The sequence below is a fragment of the Dermacentor albipictus genome, chromosome 6 (genome assembly GCF_038994185.2).
Source record: "Dermacentor albipictus isolate Rhodes 1998 colony chromosome 6, USDA_Dalb.pri_finalv2, whole genome shotgun sequence".
Classification (NCBI taxonomy): Eukaryota; Metazoa; Arthropoda; class Arachnida; order Ixodida; family Ixodidae; genus Dermacentor; species Dermacentor albipictus.
Window position 1 is genome coordinate 115,119,172 of NC_091826.1, and position 20,064 is coordinate 115,139,235.

Here is a 20,064-nt window from a genome sequence, read left to right on the forward strand (position 1 = left end):
CCTTGGTAGAGTTGGTACACTGATGCTGGCATGTCTGGGCTAAGGTGTCCAGGTCACCACTTTCTGGAAGGCAGCGGGAAGAGGTAGCCTCTGTGGCCACGTTTTATTTAGGCCAGCCAGCCATTGGTGCCACGGGATCTCGGGAGCGGCCACTCAGGATAGGCGTGCTACCGTGTTCTATTCTCGCGCTACCTGCATGCGAGCCCTCTTGTTCTTCACTGGCTCTGGAAGTGATACGTAGTCGCTGTACTACACATACATAGCTAGCCCCTGGAAAGTGTGCGAGGATAGCCCCTGGAAAGTGTGTAAAGTACTCTTAAGAATGCTAGTACATCAAAACAATAAAAAACAGTGAAAAGTGAGGATGCATGGTGACACCCACCTGCTCTTTCTACAATCTTTCTCTCTGTGAGCGTGGAAATGGAGGGCAGGAGTAGTGGACAGCCCAGTTTGTAAAAGATGAAGCTGATGTGGTGGCAGAGCTGTGTTGCTTGTGACGCAGTCAACGACGCTGCATATTCTGAAAATTGGGTGAGCTGTGATCATGAAGGCTGGACCAGTGGCCATGCCCATCAATAATAGATGCCGCATCTAAATGCATATCACAAGTAAATGGCTTGGCATGTAAATGGCGCATCCCGTGGTGGAACGACGATTGTAGGATCGCTCGTAAGAAACAAAACAAAGCGTGGGGGTTGCTACGCGCCTCCCCCACTGCGGAGAATCTTGTAAACTTTAAAAAACTAAAATCCCAAGGCAGGCGAACCCGCCGACAGGCCAGAAGACAGAGCTGGCAGAAATTTTTATCAGGTATCAACTCGTACACAGATGAGGCCAAAGTCTGGAACAGGGTTAGTAGGATAAGAGGGCGACAAACATACTCCCTCCCTTTGGTAAACACACAAGGCGAAACCCTGCAAGACCAGGCAGATTCACTTGGGGAGCACTTTGAGCGTGTGTCGAGCTCAATCAATTATTCCCAGTCCTTTTTTAAACATAAAGAAATAGAACGTAAGCCAATCATACGAAAATCCAGGCAGAACGAACCGTATAACCGGCCTTTCAGTATTGCCGAGTTGAAAGCTGCCTTGAACACATGCAAAAGCACTGCACCGGGACCCGACAGAGTCATGTATGACATGATCATACTGACACACAAGTTACACTGCTTACCACTATTCAACACTATTAGGGCTTCCGGATACCTCCTATCCACATGGAACGAAGCGATTGTGGTCCCTGTTCTGAAGCACGGAAAAGACCCCTCCTTGGCGGCAAGTTACCGTCCGATAGCTCTAACTAATTGTCTGTGTAAGCTTTTTGAAAAAATGATAAAACGCAGACTTATACATTTCCTTGAGCTCAACAATATGCTCGATCCTTATCAGTGTGGATTCCGAGAAGGGCGGTCGACAACCGATCATCTTGTGCGCATGGAAGGAAATATCTGCGATGCCTTTATACATAAACAGTTTTTCCTATCGATATTCCTCGATATGGAGAAGGCATATGACACGGCATGGCGTTACGGGATCTTGCGAGACCTGTCGGAAATTGGCATCCGTGGAAATAAGCTGAACACAATTGAAAGCTATTTGTCAAATCGTACCTTCCGAGTAAAAGTCGGCAATGCACTGTCACGTCCCTTTACCCAGGAAACTGGTGTACCCCAGGGAGGCGTGCTCAGCTGCACTCTTTATTGTTAAGATGAACACGCTACGTGCTTCACTACCACCTGCCATATTTTATTCCGTATACGTAGACGATATACAAATAGGCTTCAAATCCTGCAACCTCACAGTATGCGAAAGACAGGTACAGCAGGGCTTGAACAAGGTTTCCAAGTGGGCAGACGAAAACGGATTTACGGTCAACCCCCACAAAAGTTCTTGTGTTCTCTTCACAAGAAAGAGAGGCCTGGTCCCAGATACTTATGTAGAACTGGGCGGACAACAAATTCCTGTCAACAAAGAACACAAATTCCTAGGTGTTATTCTTGACTCCAGGCTCACTTTCATTCTTCACATAAAACATGTTAAAGAAAAATGTCTTAGAACAATGACCTTACTTAAAATCCTATCCCACACAACGTGGGGTAGCGACAGACAGTGTTTATTGAATATTTACAAGAGCCTAGTTCGATCATGGTTAGATTACGGTGCCGTAGTTTATCACTCTGTGGCACCGAGCGCGCTTAAGATGTTAGACTCCGTTCACCATCTGGGTATCCGTCTGGCCACTGGCGCATTTAGAACAAGCCCTGTTAAAAGTCTATATGTAGAGTCAGATGAGTGGCCACTCCATCTTCAGAGAACAAACATCAGCTTAACGTATTTTCTCAAGGTTCGCTCTAATAAGGAACATCCGTGTTTCGCAACTGCTAACGACTTGACGTGTGAAACACTTTTCCATAACAGACCCTCTATGAGACTTCCTTTCTCATTGCGCGCAAGAGAACTTAGCACGGAAATGGATGTCCCAGTTCTCTAACAATGCCTAATGCCTCCAGCTAAGCTAGTACCACCCTAGGAGTGGCAACTGATGGAGTGTGACACATCCTTTGTAGAGGTCACTAAGAATGCGCCAGAGACACATATCAAAATGCACTTCTTGGAGCTCCAGTACAAGTACCCGTGCACAGAGTTTTACACAGACGCTTCTAAGTCGCATGCCAAGTTGTCCTACCCAGCCATTGGTCCATCCTTCTTGGAATCCGGTGTACTGCACCCTGAAACAAGTATATTTATGGCTGAGGCCCATGCACTATTGTCGGCTGTGAAACATATCAGAAAATCAAATATTCAAAAAACAATTTTATTTACACTCCTTAAACCTCGTAAAAGCCTTGAAGTCGCACTGTAAACACAGAAACCCCGTAATTACTGAGCTCTATTCCATTCTCTGTAGAGCGTATATGTCTAACCAGCATGTCATTATATGCTGGGTGCCTGGACATAGGGGCATTGAGGGAAACGTACTAGCGGACCACATGGCCACATCCATTTCATTGCATGCAGAGACTCCTACTGCTTCGGTCCCTGTCACAGACCTGAAGCCTTTCTTAAGAAGAAAACTGCGAAACCACTGGCAACGTATGTGGGACGCAGAAGTAAATAATAAACTGCACGTAATAAAGCCACAGTTAGGTTCTTGGCCCTCCGCAACAAAATCACGGCGAACAGATGTCCTATTCTGTCGCCTCAGAATAGGACACACGTTTGGCACGCATAACTTTCTACTCACTGGAAATGATCCTCCAACCTGTGGTAGATGCGGGGAGAGGCTGACCGTCCTCCACGTTCTCCTGGAGTGTCGGGCAGCCGAATCTGAAAGAAGGAAACATTTTTCCCTAGCATACCGCCAGCACATTCCCCTACATCCCGTAATGCTACTCGGCCCAGAACCTTTGACACCAACGCAGTCCTAAGTTTTCTGAAAGATCTTGTCTTGCATGTTTTTAGCCCCACATGTTCGTAGCGGGTCCTCTGTTCAGAAGATGCCGCTGCGATAGCTTTTAGCACATGCTTCTAGGCCCTTTTGTTACAAGGGCTCTGGCGAGGCAGCAGTGCTCCAAGTAATTTTACCACCCTATATATCTTTTATTTTGCACCATTCTTCTACGATGGATTTTAATGTTCATAGTATTCGTCATTAGTCATCTCCATAATTTTATAGTACATAGATTTTACGCACTTTACTGCGACAACTTTTAGGCCACTTTACAGCCAAGTCACATCTTCCATAATACATCGTCAACATTACCACTTGTCATGGCACTCTTTGGCCAAACCTGGCCCTTGCGCCATAAAACACCACACATAATCATCATCATGCCCATCAATGTGAAAAGGGTCGGAGACCCTTTTCCACTATAAACAATTGTTTCAGAAAGGTGGACTTTGTGTGCCAGGGCGAAACCCCCGTGATATGGAAGGCCCTGACATTACCGAGCTCTGGGAGCATATTGCTAGCGATGATAAAATTGGTGCTTCGATGGAGGAATTTCTGAGTGCAGATAGTGCTGCCTGGTTCTGCAAAGAGATCTCCGACAAGGCGGTATTTGTGGTGACACAGACAGTGGTGTTGTGCAATGGACGCGATGACAGCTGTGGCAGTGACGAGATTGACAATGGCCAGCCTTTGACATCGGCCCTGACATTCACGCAAAGTGCGCCATCGTCGATTAAGTCACTTGTGGATTTCAGACACGGTAAAGGAGTGCTGCCAGTGTTCATGCAGCTGCTGGACGCGTTGATGTAAACCTGTAACTGGCACAAAAGCAAGTGCAGAGCTCTTACTATTCAGCGCGCCTAACGCTGAACAGCTATGTTTAAAGGTATACACAAACATTGTATTTTTCACAGCTTACTTACTGCAACGCCTATTCTATAGCACAAGCACCTAATTTGGATTCAGAGGTACAAAGGTATGTTTGGCAGCTTTTTCGTTACGGCAGTCCAGATGTAGCGATTGGTTATAACAATATCAAAAAACAAATTTTGATCATCATAAGTGGACTCCATTGTATACTGTCCCTCATTCCCATAACTGCAGTTCCCATAGACAATTTGCTTCAGACGTGCTTGTCAGAGCAGCATCAGCAGGGCAAAACAATTTGCTAGTTTAGTTCACTAGTACTAAACCGTTCCTTGACGATATTTTTTTAGTTCTTTCACAGTGCATATCTGCTCTGTGCACACATACAAAAAAATGCATACAGTGAAGAAGGAAGCAAAGTGAGGATAAACACAACCATATGATGTAGACAGTGCAGAAGCCTTGTTAAAGGAGAAAAAGAAAACTGTTTAATTGAACTGAAAGACAAAAAGACTACTTGCCACAGGTTAAACTTACGCACATCTACATTATGCATGCAGTTATTAACCATATTTAGTGACTATGGCGTTGCACTGTTAAGCACAAGTTGCTGGTTCGATTCCGGGCCGTGGCATCCACATTTCTATGTGCATGAAATGAAAAAAATGGCCGTGTACCTTGTTTACTCATATAATGAAGGCGGTTGCATAATGTTGAACACCCCACTTTTCCTATCAAAAAGTTCTTTTTCTTTTTTCTTTTACTGCCGTTAGGTAGCAGAAACGCAGTGGCAGTTGGTCGTCAGACACGGTGTTTGATGCGCCGAATGGCAGCCGAAACGGAAAGTGTTTTGTCATGCTGTAGTGCCAGATCGGACGCTCGGCATGCAACAAAAAAAAGCAGTTCAGGGTCTGACGCGCCAGAACCGAGGCATTTTCGCCAAAGTGGCGCTACGACATGGCAAACAGCCTTGGATCCGAATGTCATTGCAGCATGTCCAGCACTGTACAGGACTCGGAATCATACTGCGCCTTGTACATTTTAGAGGTGACTGCAGAAAGACTGCTCAGAATTTCACCCTGCATAATAGATGCATCTCCCAACTTCATGGAAATATTTTGGGAAAAGAAGTATGACCATTATGCAAGTAAATGTGGTACATAAATTTAGGTACGCATTAAAGAATCCCAGGTGGTTAGAATTTTCCAAGTCCCAGCTACAGGGTGCCTCATAATCATAGCAGGGGTTTGGAACATAAAACCCCAGAAATGTTTGCTTTACCATTAAAGATGAACTGCAAGGTAACTTGGGTGTGCATGAAAAGCTTAGAAAACCAAATGACTTTTTAATCAAAGGCAAGAAATGCATTTTAAGTGCTATTTGAGAAATACATTGCTTCTGCTGAATGCATTGAAGTACTTTTTTAGCAGTTTTTGGCAATCAAACATGGCTGTCACAGTGCTTTCACTTTCTTCAATGCCTTGCACTGCAAAGGCTACGGCAAAGTCGGGCGCACCCACAACTCTCCGCCTTCTAAATGTCGCTGTGGTGCGCAGCCAAAATTTCATTTTGGGTGCTAATGTAGACGCTGCTACCAATTTTGGTACCTAAAATGTGCTAAATGTAAGCCAAATGCTGTTGTCCTGAGTGGGCCGCAGTGCACTTTGCCAGTGGACTTGTGGCTGCACTTGCGGTGGCCGCAATATCTACGCTATGTAGCAAACCGCAGCTACCAATAGCAGCTGCATATGGGGATCCACTTTATTATAAAATAAAGCATCTAGAAGAGACTGAGGAACAGGCTTGTGTTGAAAAGAGCGTTTCACAAAAAGGTGACTTCGTGCTCCGCTTACGAGCTTTCACGTGCCGCACAGGACAGCAATACTTGGCTGAGGTGTTCACAGCGGCATATGCTACTCGTTGACTGTGATTTCACCAAGCTCGAGGGGTTCCTCAGGACCCCTTTGAGGAAGTGTAGATATAGAGGAGTATCTATTCAAAACTTCGTGTTTGAGATACGAGTGGAAGCTTCACGAAAAGCATGCAAAATTAGCCATTCTTGATACTGAAACTGAACAGAAATGCCGCCATTATTGCTCACTGGAAGTGACTCGTACCTAGACTGTGCAGTTCTTCGACATGTCCTCAAAGATAATGTGGTGCCCGTGGTGCACTGAAAAATCTCTAGCGGCACGCTGGGACTTTCATCACATCACGGCGACAACCACAAGGCGCATGCGTCATCTGGTAAGGGTTTAAAGGCCACATAGCACATTTTGGTTCTGCGCTGGAAGTTCTTATGGGCCCTCTAGGGAGTCATCATCATCAGCCTATTTTATGTCCACTGCAGGACTGCCTCGCCCTGTGATCTCTAATTACCTCTCTCCTGTGCCAACAGGTTCCACCTAGTCTTCTGTCGTCCTCAACTGCACTTCCCTTCTCTTGGGACTGAATGTGTAACCTTAATTGTCCACAGGTTATCTAACCTACGCAATACATGGCTTGCCCAGCTCCATTTTTTTTTTTCGTCTTAATGTCAGTTAGAATATTAGCTGTCCCCATTTGCTCTCTGATCCACACCACTGTCTTCCTGTCTCTTAACGTTACGCCTAACATTCATCATTCCATCTCTTTTTGCGTGATCCTTAACTTGTTCTCAAGCTTCTTTGTTAGTCTCCAAGTTTCTGCCCCATATGTCAGCACCGTTGAAATGCATTGATTGTACACCTTCCCTTTCAACGATAATGGTAAGCTTCCAGTCGGGAGCTGACAATGTCTGCCGTATGTGCTCCAACCCTTGTTATTCAAGTTTCCTTCTCATGATCAGGGTCCCTTTTAGTAATTGACCTAGGTAAACGCACTCCTTCAGGCTCTAGAGGCTGACTGGCATCATCCACTCTTGTTCCCTGCCAGGCTATTGATCATTACCTTTGTCTTCTGCACATTGCCACGTCACTATTTGTGGCAACTACAGCCTGACGGCGACAAAGACGACGACCGGGCCGCTCGAGAGTACGAGCACGATAAAGAGAAGACAAAGTTGTTCTTTTATGCTGACCTGCATCCTGCATGTCCTTTTAGAGTACAATGCAGTACTGCAACTTGCTGCAATAAGCCCCTGTGCTTTGTGAACTGCGACAATATTAATCTTCAACCCTACTGTTATGCTCTTTCTGTTAAGGTCCTCAAGCATTTGTTGTAACTCGTCCCTAGTGTTGCTGAACAGGACGATGTCATCTGCAAACCAAAGGTTGCTGAGATACTTGCCGTTGATCCTTGCTCCTAAGCCTTCCCAGGAGGTTCTGTACTGCAAGTGTACTAGAAATTGGTTCAGTAATAGCTGAGATGGAAATAATTGAAGTTTCGCAAACCCATGATTTCAGGAGGCGAGCTTCACTGCCAACTTTCCCTCCACTTGCTCCCATCTTGGGAGCAAGAGGAGGGAATGCAGGGAAGCATACTTCCTTCCCTGCATTTTCCCACACCGAAGCAGGAGGATCACGTGATGCATTGTCACGGGCCTCGCCTTATGTTTTTCTTTCTCTCGCATTTTCGCTGTGCTGTGTACTTCCGGTGATGGCCTCGGACGCGAGCTGTTGCATTTCTCGTTTCACGCAGCGAATGATTTTGTGTGCTCTGAACAAGAACACCAGCTAGCGCAATAAGTCAGTGCCACAATCGTGAGCATTGAAGCATGCGTGAGAGAATTAAGGTGCAGGATCGCGGTGCTGTAACGCGGTGGAACATCTGTTTCGTTCTCTGTGTGCACGGCTGCACGACTTGGGAACGAGCAGATGAAACGGAAGTATGTCCCTCTTGGTTCGTCGCAGAGTAAAACAGACATGCAGATCACTCTTTGCGTGGCCCTTAACTTGTTATCAAGTTTCTTTGTCATTCTCAAGTCTCTGCCCCATATGTCAGCACCGGTAAAATGCACAGATTGTACACTTTCCTTTTCAATGGCAATGGTAAGCTTGCAGTCAGAAGCTTCAGAACCGAAGGTTGCTGAAATATTCGCCATCGATCCTTACTCCTAAGCCTTCCCAGTTTAATGGCTTGAATACCTCTTCCAAGCACGCAGTAAATAGCATTGGAGAGGTTGTCTCCTTGTCTGACCCCTTTCTTTAGAGGTATCTTCCTACTTGTGTAGCATTAAGGTGCTGTGGAATCTCTGTAGATATCTTCCAGGGTATTTACGTAAGCGGTCTGTACTCCTTGATTACGTAATGCCTCTATGACTGCTTGTATCTCTACTGAATCAAATGCCTTTTCGTAATCTATGAAAGCCATATTGAGGGGCTGATTGTACTCTGCAGATTTCTCGATTACCTTATTAATGAGATGGATGTGATCCATTGTAGAGTATCCCTTCCTGAAGCCAGCCTGTTGCCTTGGTTGACTAAAGTCCAGTGTTGCCCTTATTCTATTCCCCTTATTGCTCTTATTCCCGGTGCTATATTTGCACAAAATATCAAGAAAGTGTATCGTTGAAAGGGATCATCCAAACATATGCCAGTAACATGTCAAAGCCAGATATTGCCATTGCCTTTCAACTGGGTCGTCAAATTAGCACGCTGTCATGGAGACAGTCCAAATCATTGAATGGCATATCTTGAGGTATCCGAAATTTCAGTCATCCTTTACAGGAAGTTTCTGGGCCACTGATGGTTCCGCAAAATTGTTTGAATAATTGAGCTTGTATGAATTACTAGTGTCTAAATAATTGGTCGGTGTCAGTTGGTAATTAGTTGCTGAGAGGAGGCTTCAGTATTATCAGGAAAGCAGACCGCTGAAAAGTGGTTCGTGTCATCTAAATCGTTGCTTCAGCATTGCCCAGGGCTCAAGGCTGGCCCGATTCAAAAGAGCATTGACTACATTGAGTCAAGCCAGGTGTTTCTCACTGATAACTCCAGCCTTGCTGAACATGGCTAAGCTGGCAAATGTCAGTAAATATTCATGAGATCTTGAAGGTGACAGCACCTTTACTCAATTTAAACAAATTGCAGCGTGCTGTGTGAACACTTTTGTCTTCACTTAAATTAAAAGGTGTACTCAAATTTAGGTTTTCCTTTTTGTACTTAGAGGCAGAGCAGCATTGTTTTACAGCAAGCGCATACTTTCTGGAATAATCCTCATCAATTTTGATTATTCTAAAGTGCCTAGGACATGTCCTGCAGTTGGCATTTATTTCCTCCAAAGTTCTGACGTCTGTATTTAGGTGCTCCAAACTGCTTCAGAAATTGCTTCAAATCTACGTTTGTCAGTGGCACTACTACGGTCGTCAGTGCTTGTATGCTTAAAATGGCCGAACCTGGTGAGGGACCCTTTAAAGGCAGCATGAAGCAAACTATGCAATTACCAGCTCTGCAGCGTTGCCAAGATCAGTGCTGTGGTATTACTACTAGTAACAAATTTAGCCAAAGTGAAATTTTGTTGCCGTTGGCTTTTAAGCTACCTAGGTTTGTCTGTGTGGAACTACAGAATGTTTAGAATGTTTGTACTTGTGTCAACAAACTTGTTTTCATTTTGTGCAGGCCTAATGTTCCTCTGGCCAGCGGCAGTCCGGAACTGACACCCATCAGGAAGAAGCCGGATCGCCACTGAAGTCAATTGCGTCCGAGCTTTAGAATTTTTTTAGATTGTAATTTATTGACAATGACTTTGTCTAGGAGATGATTTTAGCCTTTAAAAACTCGCCCGAGCTTCCGTGTTTCTAAGTGCATAATAAAGTTGTAACTTTTTGCCAGTGTTATACCGGGCATTGCTGTGGACATTTCATGAACTGTTTTTTAGGATAAGCTCTGCAGTTAAAAGGGGTGCTTAAGAGATCCCTAAATTAGTCTGATAAAGTATTTTGCAAGGGCTCAAACTGTACTTGTGTGAAAAAGGGTTGGTAAGTCATTAGTAGTCAAAGCACGGGCAAAAGTTCCCTTCGAGTTTCTGCCTGAACAGGCGCGATCTATTAGCGCGATCTCAGTGTTATTGCATATTGGACAGTTTAATGTGGTTGCCATTCTTGGGGAACTCGGAACTCCTTAGTTTGCTATATATATATGTACATATATATATATATATATCTTCCACATAACCGGTGACTCAAGTTTTCGAATAACTTTGGTTATATGACCGAACGAGCATCTTTGGCACTGTGTATGTAATGTTAGTATGTGACCATTTTGGGCCGATACTCCAGAATGGATTTGCTGGTGACACGGCGTGCGGCTGTGGCTACGTGTACGCGGACCGCGCAGATGCGCTGCCTTCGCATGTGCTCGTTGCCACTGGAGGTTGCCTAAAGGCCCGACCGTGGGCATCTTGAGATGCACCTCTCGCTGAGTGTATGCGTCTCGGGGTCCGTACACATGCGACAAAGGAAAGGCAAGCAGCCACAGAATATGTGCACAAGTGAGCGCTTCTGTGTGCATAGCACAGTGCCACTAGATGAACTTCAGAGGAAACGTTTGTGTTTGGTTTAGAGAAAGTCTATTCTTCACTTGGTGCAAATGAGGCAATTGCGACCAAGAAATCTGTCCTCGAAAGTGTTTTATCGGGATTAAAAGTGCCCCGTATGACACCTGTAGAAAATTCTGAGCGCCACCTCGGCCCACAAGAACCTCATTGCATCCTTATTCTTATGGTGCTCGTGCTTTGTCAGCCAAAGTTCAGGCTGAGCTTCAATACATACGACTAGCCTTCCATTATTGATAGCATCCATCGCCTATGTGCAACATCAAACTAGCGGTGACCCTCAGCACCTCAACCTGTGCATCTTCCTGCAAGATGCATTGGACAAAGCGCACATAGCCACGCAGAAGAGTGATACATAACCGGGTGTGTATGATTAGCCCTGTGTGGTTGGGCCTTAATCTCTATTTCACTCATCATTTCACTCAGCATTAAGTCTGCGATGCAGTCTGCGATTTCACTGCTGAACCTGTTTTACTCATGAAACTTCACTGCCAACTGAAGTGAAACTTCACAACAAATAGTAGCGAAACAAGCATGTTATTTCAGTTCAATAAAGAATTAGGCATTCACCATTCTACTATAATAGGCCAGGGAAAAGGTATAAAATTACAAGCTAATAACTTTATTTTTGTATTTACCGCCTTATTTGGGTAACAGAAAAAGTATGAATTATTTGCAGCCTCGCGGAGTGAAGTACGAATTATTTGCAACCTCGCGGAGAAACAGTGGCTGGCGGTTATGAGGGCGTGAGTGGGGCTTAAGTTGCAGACTTAAGTTGTGTCCGTCTATAGTAGCGTTTCTTGAATTAGCTGTGGAAGTATTATACAGAAATCTATATTTGCAGAACCGTCGCAGTTCTTTTAGATCCCTTGTTTACTGCTCTCGCTAGTACCTCAACCGACTCATATATTGTTATTTGGGAAGTTATGTAACGATGCATGACCGCCAGTCGTGTACAACCGCGTATGGTGCAGAAAGCTGCGATTCTACACGTACTGCACCCACCGCGGAAGGTTAGAAAAACACCTACATAAGCACAGCAGACAAGTGGCTACGTTAGGTGGCTTGAATGATAACTGTAGAAAAGTCACTCAGAACACGCATTGTCCTCCACTGCCGATGGCGTTTTCTCTGCTTCTTTTTTTAGATAAAAAGATGTTGATCCATTAATATTTTCATAAACAACAGTTAAATTTGTTAATTTTTACTTTTCCTACCTGTTTGGCTGTTGTCTTGGCTCTCTCCCTTAGTAGTTCGCTTAATTTCTCAAATCCTTGCGACTCTTGTTTCCAATTGGCTATTTTGCACGAAAAGAGCTGTACAATTACGGAATAACCCGATGAGTTACCTGGTGAGTCATATTGCCTATGAGTTCAAGGGTTATTGCAGGGTTTGATGACGGACGCTGTCTCGCATCATTTTATTTCCACCTTATCTAACCCATATCACGGGTATATGGTTATGAAGATCTGTCAGCGTCGTGCCGAGCTGTCATTCGAGGAAATAATGAAACAAAATGAAATGCAATTGGCATTTTCTCTGGCCGCAACTCGTTCCACGCGCATACAGACCAGCTGACCACGAACTGAATCCTTTTTTTTGGTCCCTGGATCTGTCTAAACGAAGAAGGTTGAACAAACGAAGCAACAGTGATGCGCGTGACTTTTGAATAGACTGTGACAACTGAATGCATCTAGAGTTTAACGCGCGGGCACCGAATTGATGAGGAGGTGACATCACGGCGCCAACCCCATGATTGCATCCGCCTTCATGGAGCGTCGAAGCCCGGTTGTCGGTGCCGATCATGACGTTTGGCTCGCGTAGATCGTTTCTCCCTCCGAGACACCGAGTTCTTTGGTTCGTTCCGCTTGCTCAGGCGCACGTTTCGTCTTTGTGGGACTCAAGAGCATGCGAAGCGAATGAGTGGGCGGTGCGAACGGGGTGCGATAACGCTATGGCATTCCACTCTTGAAGGCGAAGCTTAAGCGTCCTCCAATTTTTTTTATGTTGGCTGTACTTTGTTGCATATACCTTTGACAATAGCATTGCCTTAACTTGATAAAGTTGTGCTATATAATTATACATCAAGTAATAATATTTGTTGTATTATTAAAATTGTAGCAAATGCCTATATTTAAATGCGCAGTGCTAATGCTACTGTGGGGTCAGGGACTCTTGTCAGGCACTAATTGCCTTTTGTTACTGCACCATCTTCAGATTTTATAATCTCAACAAAAATATTCAAACAAAATTTTCGGTTGACCATGGCTCATAAGTTGATAATGACGTTTATGGCTGGTAATTATAAAGATAACGTACTTCTGGGCCTTCTTTCTTAATGCAATATTAATTCACTATATATATATATATATATATATATATATATATATATATATATATATATATATATATATATATATATAATGTGTGTGTGGAGGGGGGTCGGATGTTTTGCTGTTTGCCCCTCTACTCGAGAAATAGTTGGTATGCCACTGCCCTCGTAAGTCCGTAATTTTTATTTTCCTAAATGCGTGTTAAGAAATTCGTTCTCTAGAAGGCTTCTTGGCACACACGGCTAGATGGAACCACTGCATGCTTGCAGCGGTTATAAGTGTAGTCATGTTTTCAGTGCGAGAGCATGTCTTGCTGCCGTTTCGTGAAGAAAAAAAAAAAGGGAAGGGGGGACAGCCACCTCTGTTGATCACGACAACTTTCCGCGTCTGCTCGGTCCGTGACAAACAACAGCGAAGAGAACTGGGCTGAAGAAGAGAGCGCCGCCATCAGGTCTTCGGCGGCTCGATTATGGCCTTGGCTGACGGCTCGGGCACATTCTCGTCCGTCATGACCGTCTCGTGTAGACGGGTGTACGAGGGCCTCTTGAGTCTCAGCGGCGACATGGGCGCAATGGTGATGTTGAGTTCGTTGGCCCCCTTGGCGAGCGCCGTCCTCAGGCCGTACTGGTCCATGGTGTCCACCGGCACGCCGTCCACCATGAGCAGCACGTCGCCCGGGTACAGGAACTTGTTGGGCGTCACGACCTGAGCGTTGGTAACCTGCAGAGGAGGAGCAGGCGGTTACCGTTCCCAGACGGGGACGAAGGAATTGCGCTAAAAGAATGTTCTAAATGCGGTGTCATTCGCCGCAAATGCCTGTCAAGGAGGTGGAAATTCCCACTGGAGAATTCGGAGTAGAAAGATGATCGAATGTAGTAAACGGGATTTTCTCAGGCCGAGAAATTTAAACTATTTTGGTATTTATGGTGGTCATAGGCGTCGATGGTGAAGTGCTTATTGAATGGTATTTAACAGCTAGTTGGTTCATAACAAGGAAGAGTATAAACAGCTGACCTGAAACAAAAAAAAAATGCAGAACGTCATAACAGCAACGTCCTTTTCATTCTTAGTTTTCCTTTGCTTTTTCAGTTCTGCTATTCAAAACTCGTCTTGCTCATAAAAGCCTTTCTGATAACTGTTTGCTGTAATTTACCTGGTTGCCTACGCGGAACTGTAAAGTGCGGCTCGCTGTGCAATCCCCCCCCTCCCCCTGCGGTGTCGATTGAGGCTTCGCCTGATAAAGCGGTCCGCCCTTGCTACTGACTTAAGCTTTCAATCGCGAGCGTACGCCAATCGCAATTAGATCGTGGGAGAGCATGCTTACGTCACCGTTAGCCACGCTTTGCAGTGACGCGTGCGTAATCAGCTAGCGTAGGGCCCAACTCTGACGCGGCCTATTCAAATACATGTAAAACGCAAAAACGTTTTGCTGAGATAAACCTTAGGCCGATTTTAATGAAATCTGTTGCATTTGAGAGAGAAAGTTAAATTCTAGTGAGTGTTGGAAGCAGAAATTCGATTTAGGCCCTGAATTTTGTTAAAACGTTTACAAAAATTCGAAAGCTTAAAAAATAAAGAAGCACGAAATTTAGATTCATAGCTCTGCATCAAGAACAGATATTGTGGTTCAGTAAACGGCATCCGTTGGATATTTCAAAGCGGACAAATAAGATTAGTCATTTTATATCTTACGTGAATTTGTTACGTTCTTTGCAAGGTTTCTGCAAAAGCTGTATTTGCATTTTACTAAATTTCTTGAAATTGATGTGCAACATATCAATTTTGTCCGCTTTTGATGTACTAATAGATTCAATACACAGAATTGTATTATCATTTTTTTGTTGCTGAGTTAGAGTTGTAAACTTGATAGTTTTGTTTTCTGAATATTTTCCATTTCTGTGAATTAATAAAAAATTGATGGCCTAAATTGAACATTCAAAACCAGCAGTGACTAGATTTTAAGTTTTTCTTTTAAATGCAACAAACCTCGTCAAATTTGGTGCAGTGGTTGCCGAGAAAAATTAGTTCTCCTTTTACATGTATTTAGATCGGAGTACCCGAGCTTAAGCTTTCTCTTAAATGGGATATAATAGGGCTCAGTGAGATTATGAAGACAAATAAAGCATATACAGTGCTAAAAAGCGGGCACGTCCTGTGCTACCGGGGTTCAGTGGAGAGACGAGAACTAGGAGTTGCATTCCTGATCAATAAAGATATAGCTGGTAACATACAGGAATTCTACAGCATCAACGAGAAGGTGGCAGGTCTTGTTGTGAAACTTAGTAAGAGGTACAAATTGAAGGTCGTATACAGGTCTACGCCCCTACATCCAGTCATGATGACCAGCAAGTCGAAATCTATGAAGACGTGGAATCGGCGATGGGTAAAGTCAAAACAAAATACAATATACTGATGGGTGACTTCAATGCCAGTGTAGGCAAGAAGCAGGCTGGAGACAAGTCAGTGGAAAAATATAGCATAGGATCTAGGAATAGCAGGGGAGAGTTATTAGTAGACTTTGCAGAACGCAATAATTTGCGGATAATTAATACCTTCCGCAAGCGGGGTAGTCGAAAGTGGACGTGGAGGAGCCCGAATGACGAGACAAGAAATGAAATAGACTTCATACTCTGCGCTAAACCTGGCATCATAATACAAGGTGTGGACGTGCTCGGTAAGGTGCGCTGCAGTGACCATAGGATGGTAAGAACTCGATATAGCCTAGACTTGAGGAGGGAACTAAAGAAGCTGGTACATAAGCAGCCGATCAATGAGTTAGCGGTAAGAGGGAAAATATAGGAATTCCGGATCAAGCTACAGAACAGGTATTCGGCTTTAACTCAGGAAGAGGACCTTCGTGTTGAAACAATTAACGACAATCTTATGGGCATAGTGTGCAATAAAAGTCGGTGGTAACTCCGTTAGACAGGATACCAGTAAGCTATCGCAGGAGACGAAATATCTGATCAAGAAACGCCAATGTATGAAAGCCTCTAATCCTACAGCTAGAATAGAACTGGCAGAGCTTTCCCAGTGAATCAACAAGCGTAAGACAGCTGACATAAGGAAGTATAATATGAATAGAATTGAACATGCTCTCAGGAACGGACGAAGCCTAAAAGCAGTGAAGAAGAGACTAGGAATAGGCAGGAATCAGATGTATGCGTTAAGAGACAAAGCCGGCAATATCATTACTAATATGGATGAGATAGTTCAAGTGGCTGAGGAGTTCTATAAAGATTTATACAGTACAAGGGGCACCCACGATGATAATGGAAGAGAGGATATCCTAGAGTAATTTGACATCCCACAATAACGCCCAGAAGAAGTAAAGACAGCCTTGGGAGCTATGCAAAGGGGAAAGTCAGCTGGGGAGTATCGGGTAACAGCAGATTTGTTGAAGGATGGTGGGCAGATTGTTCTAGAAAACTGGCCGCCCTGTATACGCAATGCCTCATGACCTCGAGCGTACTGGAATTTTGGAAGAACGCCAACATAACCCTAATCTATAAGAAAGGAGACGCCAAAGACTTCAAAAATTATAGACCGATCAGCTTACTGTCCGTTGCCTACAAAGTATTTACTAAGGTAATCGCAAATAGAATCAGAAATGCCTTAGACTTCAGTCAGCCAAAGGACCAGGCGGGATTTCGTAAAGGCTACTCAACAATAGAGCATGCTCACACTATCAATCAGGTGATAGAGAAATGTGCGGAATATAACCAACCGTTAGAGATAGTTTTTATTCATTACGAGAAAGCGTTTGATTCAGTGGAAACCTCAGCAGTCATGGAGGCATTACGGAATCGGGGTGTAGACGAGCTGTATGTCAAAATACTGAAAGTTATCTATAGCGGCTCCACAGCCACCGTAGTCCTCCAAAAAGAAAGCAACGACATATCCCAATAAAGAAAGGCGACAGACAGGGAGATACGATCTCTCCAATGCTATTCACAGCGTGTTTACAGGAGGTATTCAGAGACCTGGATTGGGAAGAATTGGGGATAAGAGTTAATGGAGAATATCTTAGTATCTTGTGATTCGCTGATGATTTTGCCTTGCTTAGTAACTCAGGGGCCAATTTCAATGCATGCTCACTGACCTGGACAGGCAAAACAGAAAGGCGGGTCTAAAAATTAATCTGCAGAAAACTAAAGTGATGTTTAACAGTGTCGGAAGAGAACAGCAGTTTACGATAGGTATCGAGGCACTGGAAGTGGTAAGGCAATACATGTACTTAGGGCAGGTAGTGACCGCGGATCAGGATCATGAGACTGAAATAATCGGAAGACTATGAATGGGGCTGGGGTGCGTTTGGCAGCCATTCTCAGATCATGAACAGCAGGTTGCCATTATCCCTCAACAGAAAAGTGTGCGACAGCTGTTCTTACCAGTACTCACCTATGGGGCAGAAACCTATAGGCTTACGAAAATGGTTCTGCTTAAACTGAGGACGACGCAACGAGCTATGGAAAGAAGAATGATGGGTGTAACATTAAGGAATAAGAAGAGAGCAGATTGGATGAAGGAACAAACGCGAGTTAATGACATCTTAGTTGAAATCAAGAAAAAGAAATGGGCATGGGCAGGGCATGTAATGAGGTGGAAAGATAACCGATGTTCATTAAGGGTTACGGACTGGATTTCAAGAGAAGGGAAGCGTAGCAGGGGGCGGCAGAAAGTTAGGTGGACGGATGAGATTAAGAAGTTTGCAGGGACAACATGGCCACAATTAGCACATGACGGGGGTAGTTGGAGGAGTATGGGAGAGGCCTTTGCCCTGCCGTGGGCGTAGCCAGGCTGATGTTGTTGTTGTTGATGATGATGATGATAATGAAGTGTCATCTTTAAAACCATAGATTATGTTTCTGACAAACTTGAGTTGAACATGAATCTAAAATTACTTGAATAATAGTGTGCTAAGTGGTATGTGAGTATTAATTTAGAAAAAAGAACACTACAAGTCTGCCTTAGTAATAAAAAAAAAACAATCTGGTGTTTTCCTACAACATAAATGGTAACACGGTCGAACAAGTAGAGGAATGTAAGAATTTACGAATTACGATTACGTCTAGACTTAAATGGACCGCGCACATTGATAACGTATGCTCTTCAGCGCGTAGACAATTAGGCTTCCTTAAACACAAATTAAGAAGATCATCACACCAACTAAGAAGCAAGGCGTACAAAGACATAGTAAGACCTGTAGAGTACGCAAGTATTCTGTGGGACCCTTGCATAACGGCAGGTATATAAAAAATAGGAAAAATTCAAAGACTAGCGGCTCATTTTATATATGACCGCTATAAACGCCGGTACTCTCTGTCTGCTATGTTGCAGGAAGCAAAGCTGGAATGCTTAAATGAACGCAGAATATTTGGTAAAATTAGGTTTCTTAACAGCTTATATTTTTCGAAACTAGGCATTGATCCCCAAAAATACATAACTAAGTAATCATTTAAAAAATATCGTCATAGGCATCAATACTTTATTGAACCTGATTTTGCTCGTGCACATGTTTATAAGTATTCATTTTTACCCAATACAATCGCAGATTGGAATGCATTGCCACAGGATTCTCTGCTACCCGCCGTGGTTGCTCAGTGGCTATGGTGTTGGGCTGCTGAGCACGAGGTCGCGGGATCGAATCCCGGCTACGGCGGCCGCATTTCGATGGGGGCGAAATGCGAAAACACCCGTGTACTTAGATTTAGGTGCACGTTAAAGAACCCCAGGTGGTCAAAATTTCCGGAGTCCTCCACTACGGCGTGCCTCATAATCAGAAAGTGGTTTTGGCACGTAAAACCCCAAATATTATTATTATTACGATTCTCTGCTCCTTGCCCCTGATGCGTGATTTGGACCGCCAGACCGCAGTGTCTGTGATGTGCTATGTTGTTAACGTTGCGTGTTACTTCTCTTTTATGGCTTTTTCTTAGCGTGCAATATCTCGTTCAGTTTTCTATAAGCGCGCATCGTAATTTTTAGTGTCTCTTTGTAAATGCGCGTGCTTTATTTTTGAAGGTCGCATATTATTGTAATTCATGTATACTGCCTCTCCTGCTTGGGCCGCATTCGGTCCGCAGTATGCGATAAATAAAAATAAAATAAGTAATCGTCGACATTTTGCACTCTTGCTCTAACAAGCACAAACTCACTGCCTCCTGTATACCATCCTCGGACAGTGAGGAATATAATAATTTGCGAATTACGATTACGTCTAGACTTAAATGGACCGCGCATATTGATAACGTATGCTCTTCAGCGCGTAGACAATTAGGCTTCCTTAAACACAAATAAGATCATCAAACCAACTAAGAAGCAAGGCGTACAACGACGTGGTAAGACCTGTAGAGTATGCAAGTATTCTGTGGGACCCTTACATAACGGCAGATATATAAAAAATAGAAAAAACTCAAACTGCGCTCGTCTTGATGATCCTGTTTGACGCACTAGGACGATGCTTTTTCTGCCGGGGGTCGTGCTACGGTGAGGTGAAGACGAGAACGCCTGCGGGTCCGAAGATGGCAAAAAGTATGTGTCCGTTAACGTTCTGTGTTTGTAAATCCATCCTGCAAATAATTTTATACGAGTAACAATATTGTTACATTGCAGAAGTCACATATAAAAGTTGGCTTGTCTGAAAAGCTGCTGCCGCGCTACACAGGGCGCTACATGGTATACCGTCGGCTTGGCGTTGTGAACTACGAGATCTCTCCGCGGGACTCACGTGTCCCCTCGGACGTTACTCGGATGTTAGGCAGAAGCTTTACTTTGCCTCTAGTTGGCCTCTCTTATACTTACCGCCGAGACGGCGCCTTTACAGGCGGGGTTAAGTTACGGCGCAAACAAGAATGGCGCCAGTCAGAAGACGGTGTGACGTGTGGAGGTGGAATCGCTCTCGAGAGCCATCTTGTTTATGCATGGTTGTCTCTCGTGTAACTAT

The 20,064-nt window shown here is 44.2% G+C and overlaps 1 protein-coding gene across 2 annotated transcripts in view; it reads right to left on the bottom strand.

The window, feature by feature from the left end:
• Positions 1 to 13,283: 13,283 nt before the first annotated feature.
• Positions 13,284 to 20,064, bottom strand: part of LOC135908308 (microtubule-associated serine/threonine-protein kinase 3-like) — a 122,661-nt gene continuing 115,880 nt past the window's right edge. For both annotated transcript variants that reach the window (XM_065440062.2, XM_065440063.1), the window contains one exon: positions 13,284 to 13,838. In XM_065440062.2, coding sequence (XP_065296134.1) covers positions 13,566 to 13,838 — 273 coding nt within the window. In that variant the 3' untranslated portion in view covers positions 13,284 to 13,565. The remainder of the gene's footprint in view (positions 13,839 to 20,064) is intronic.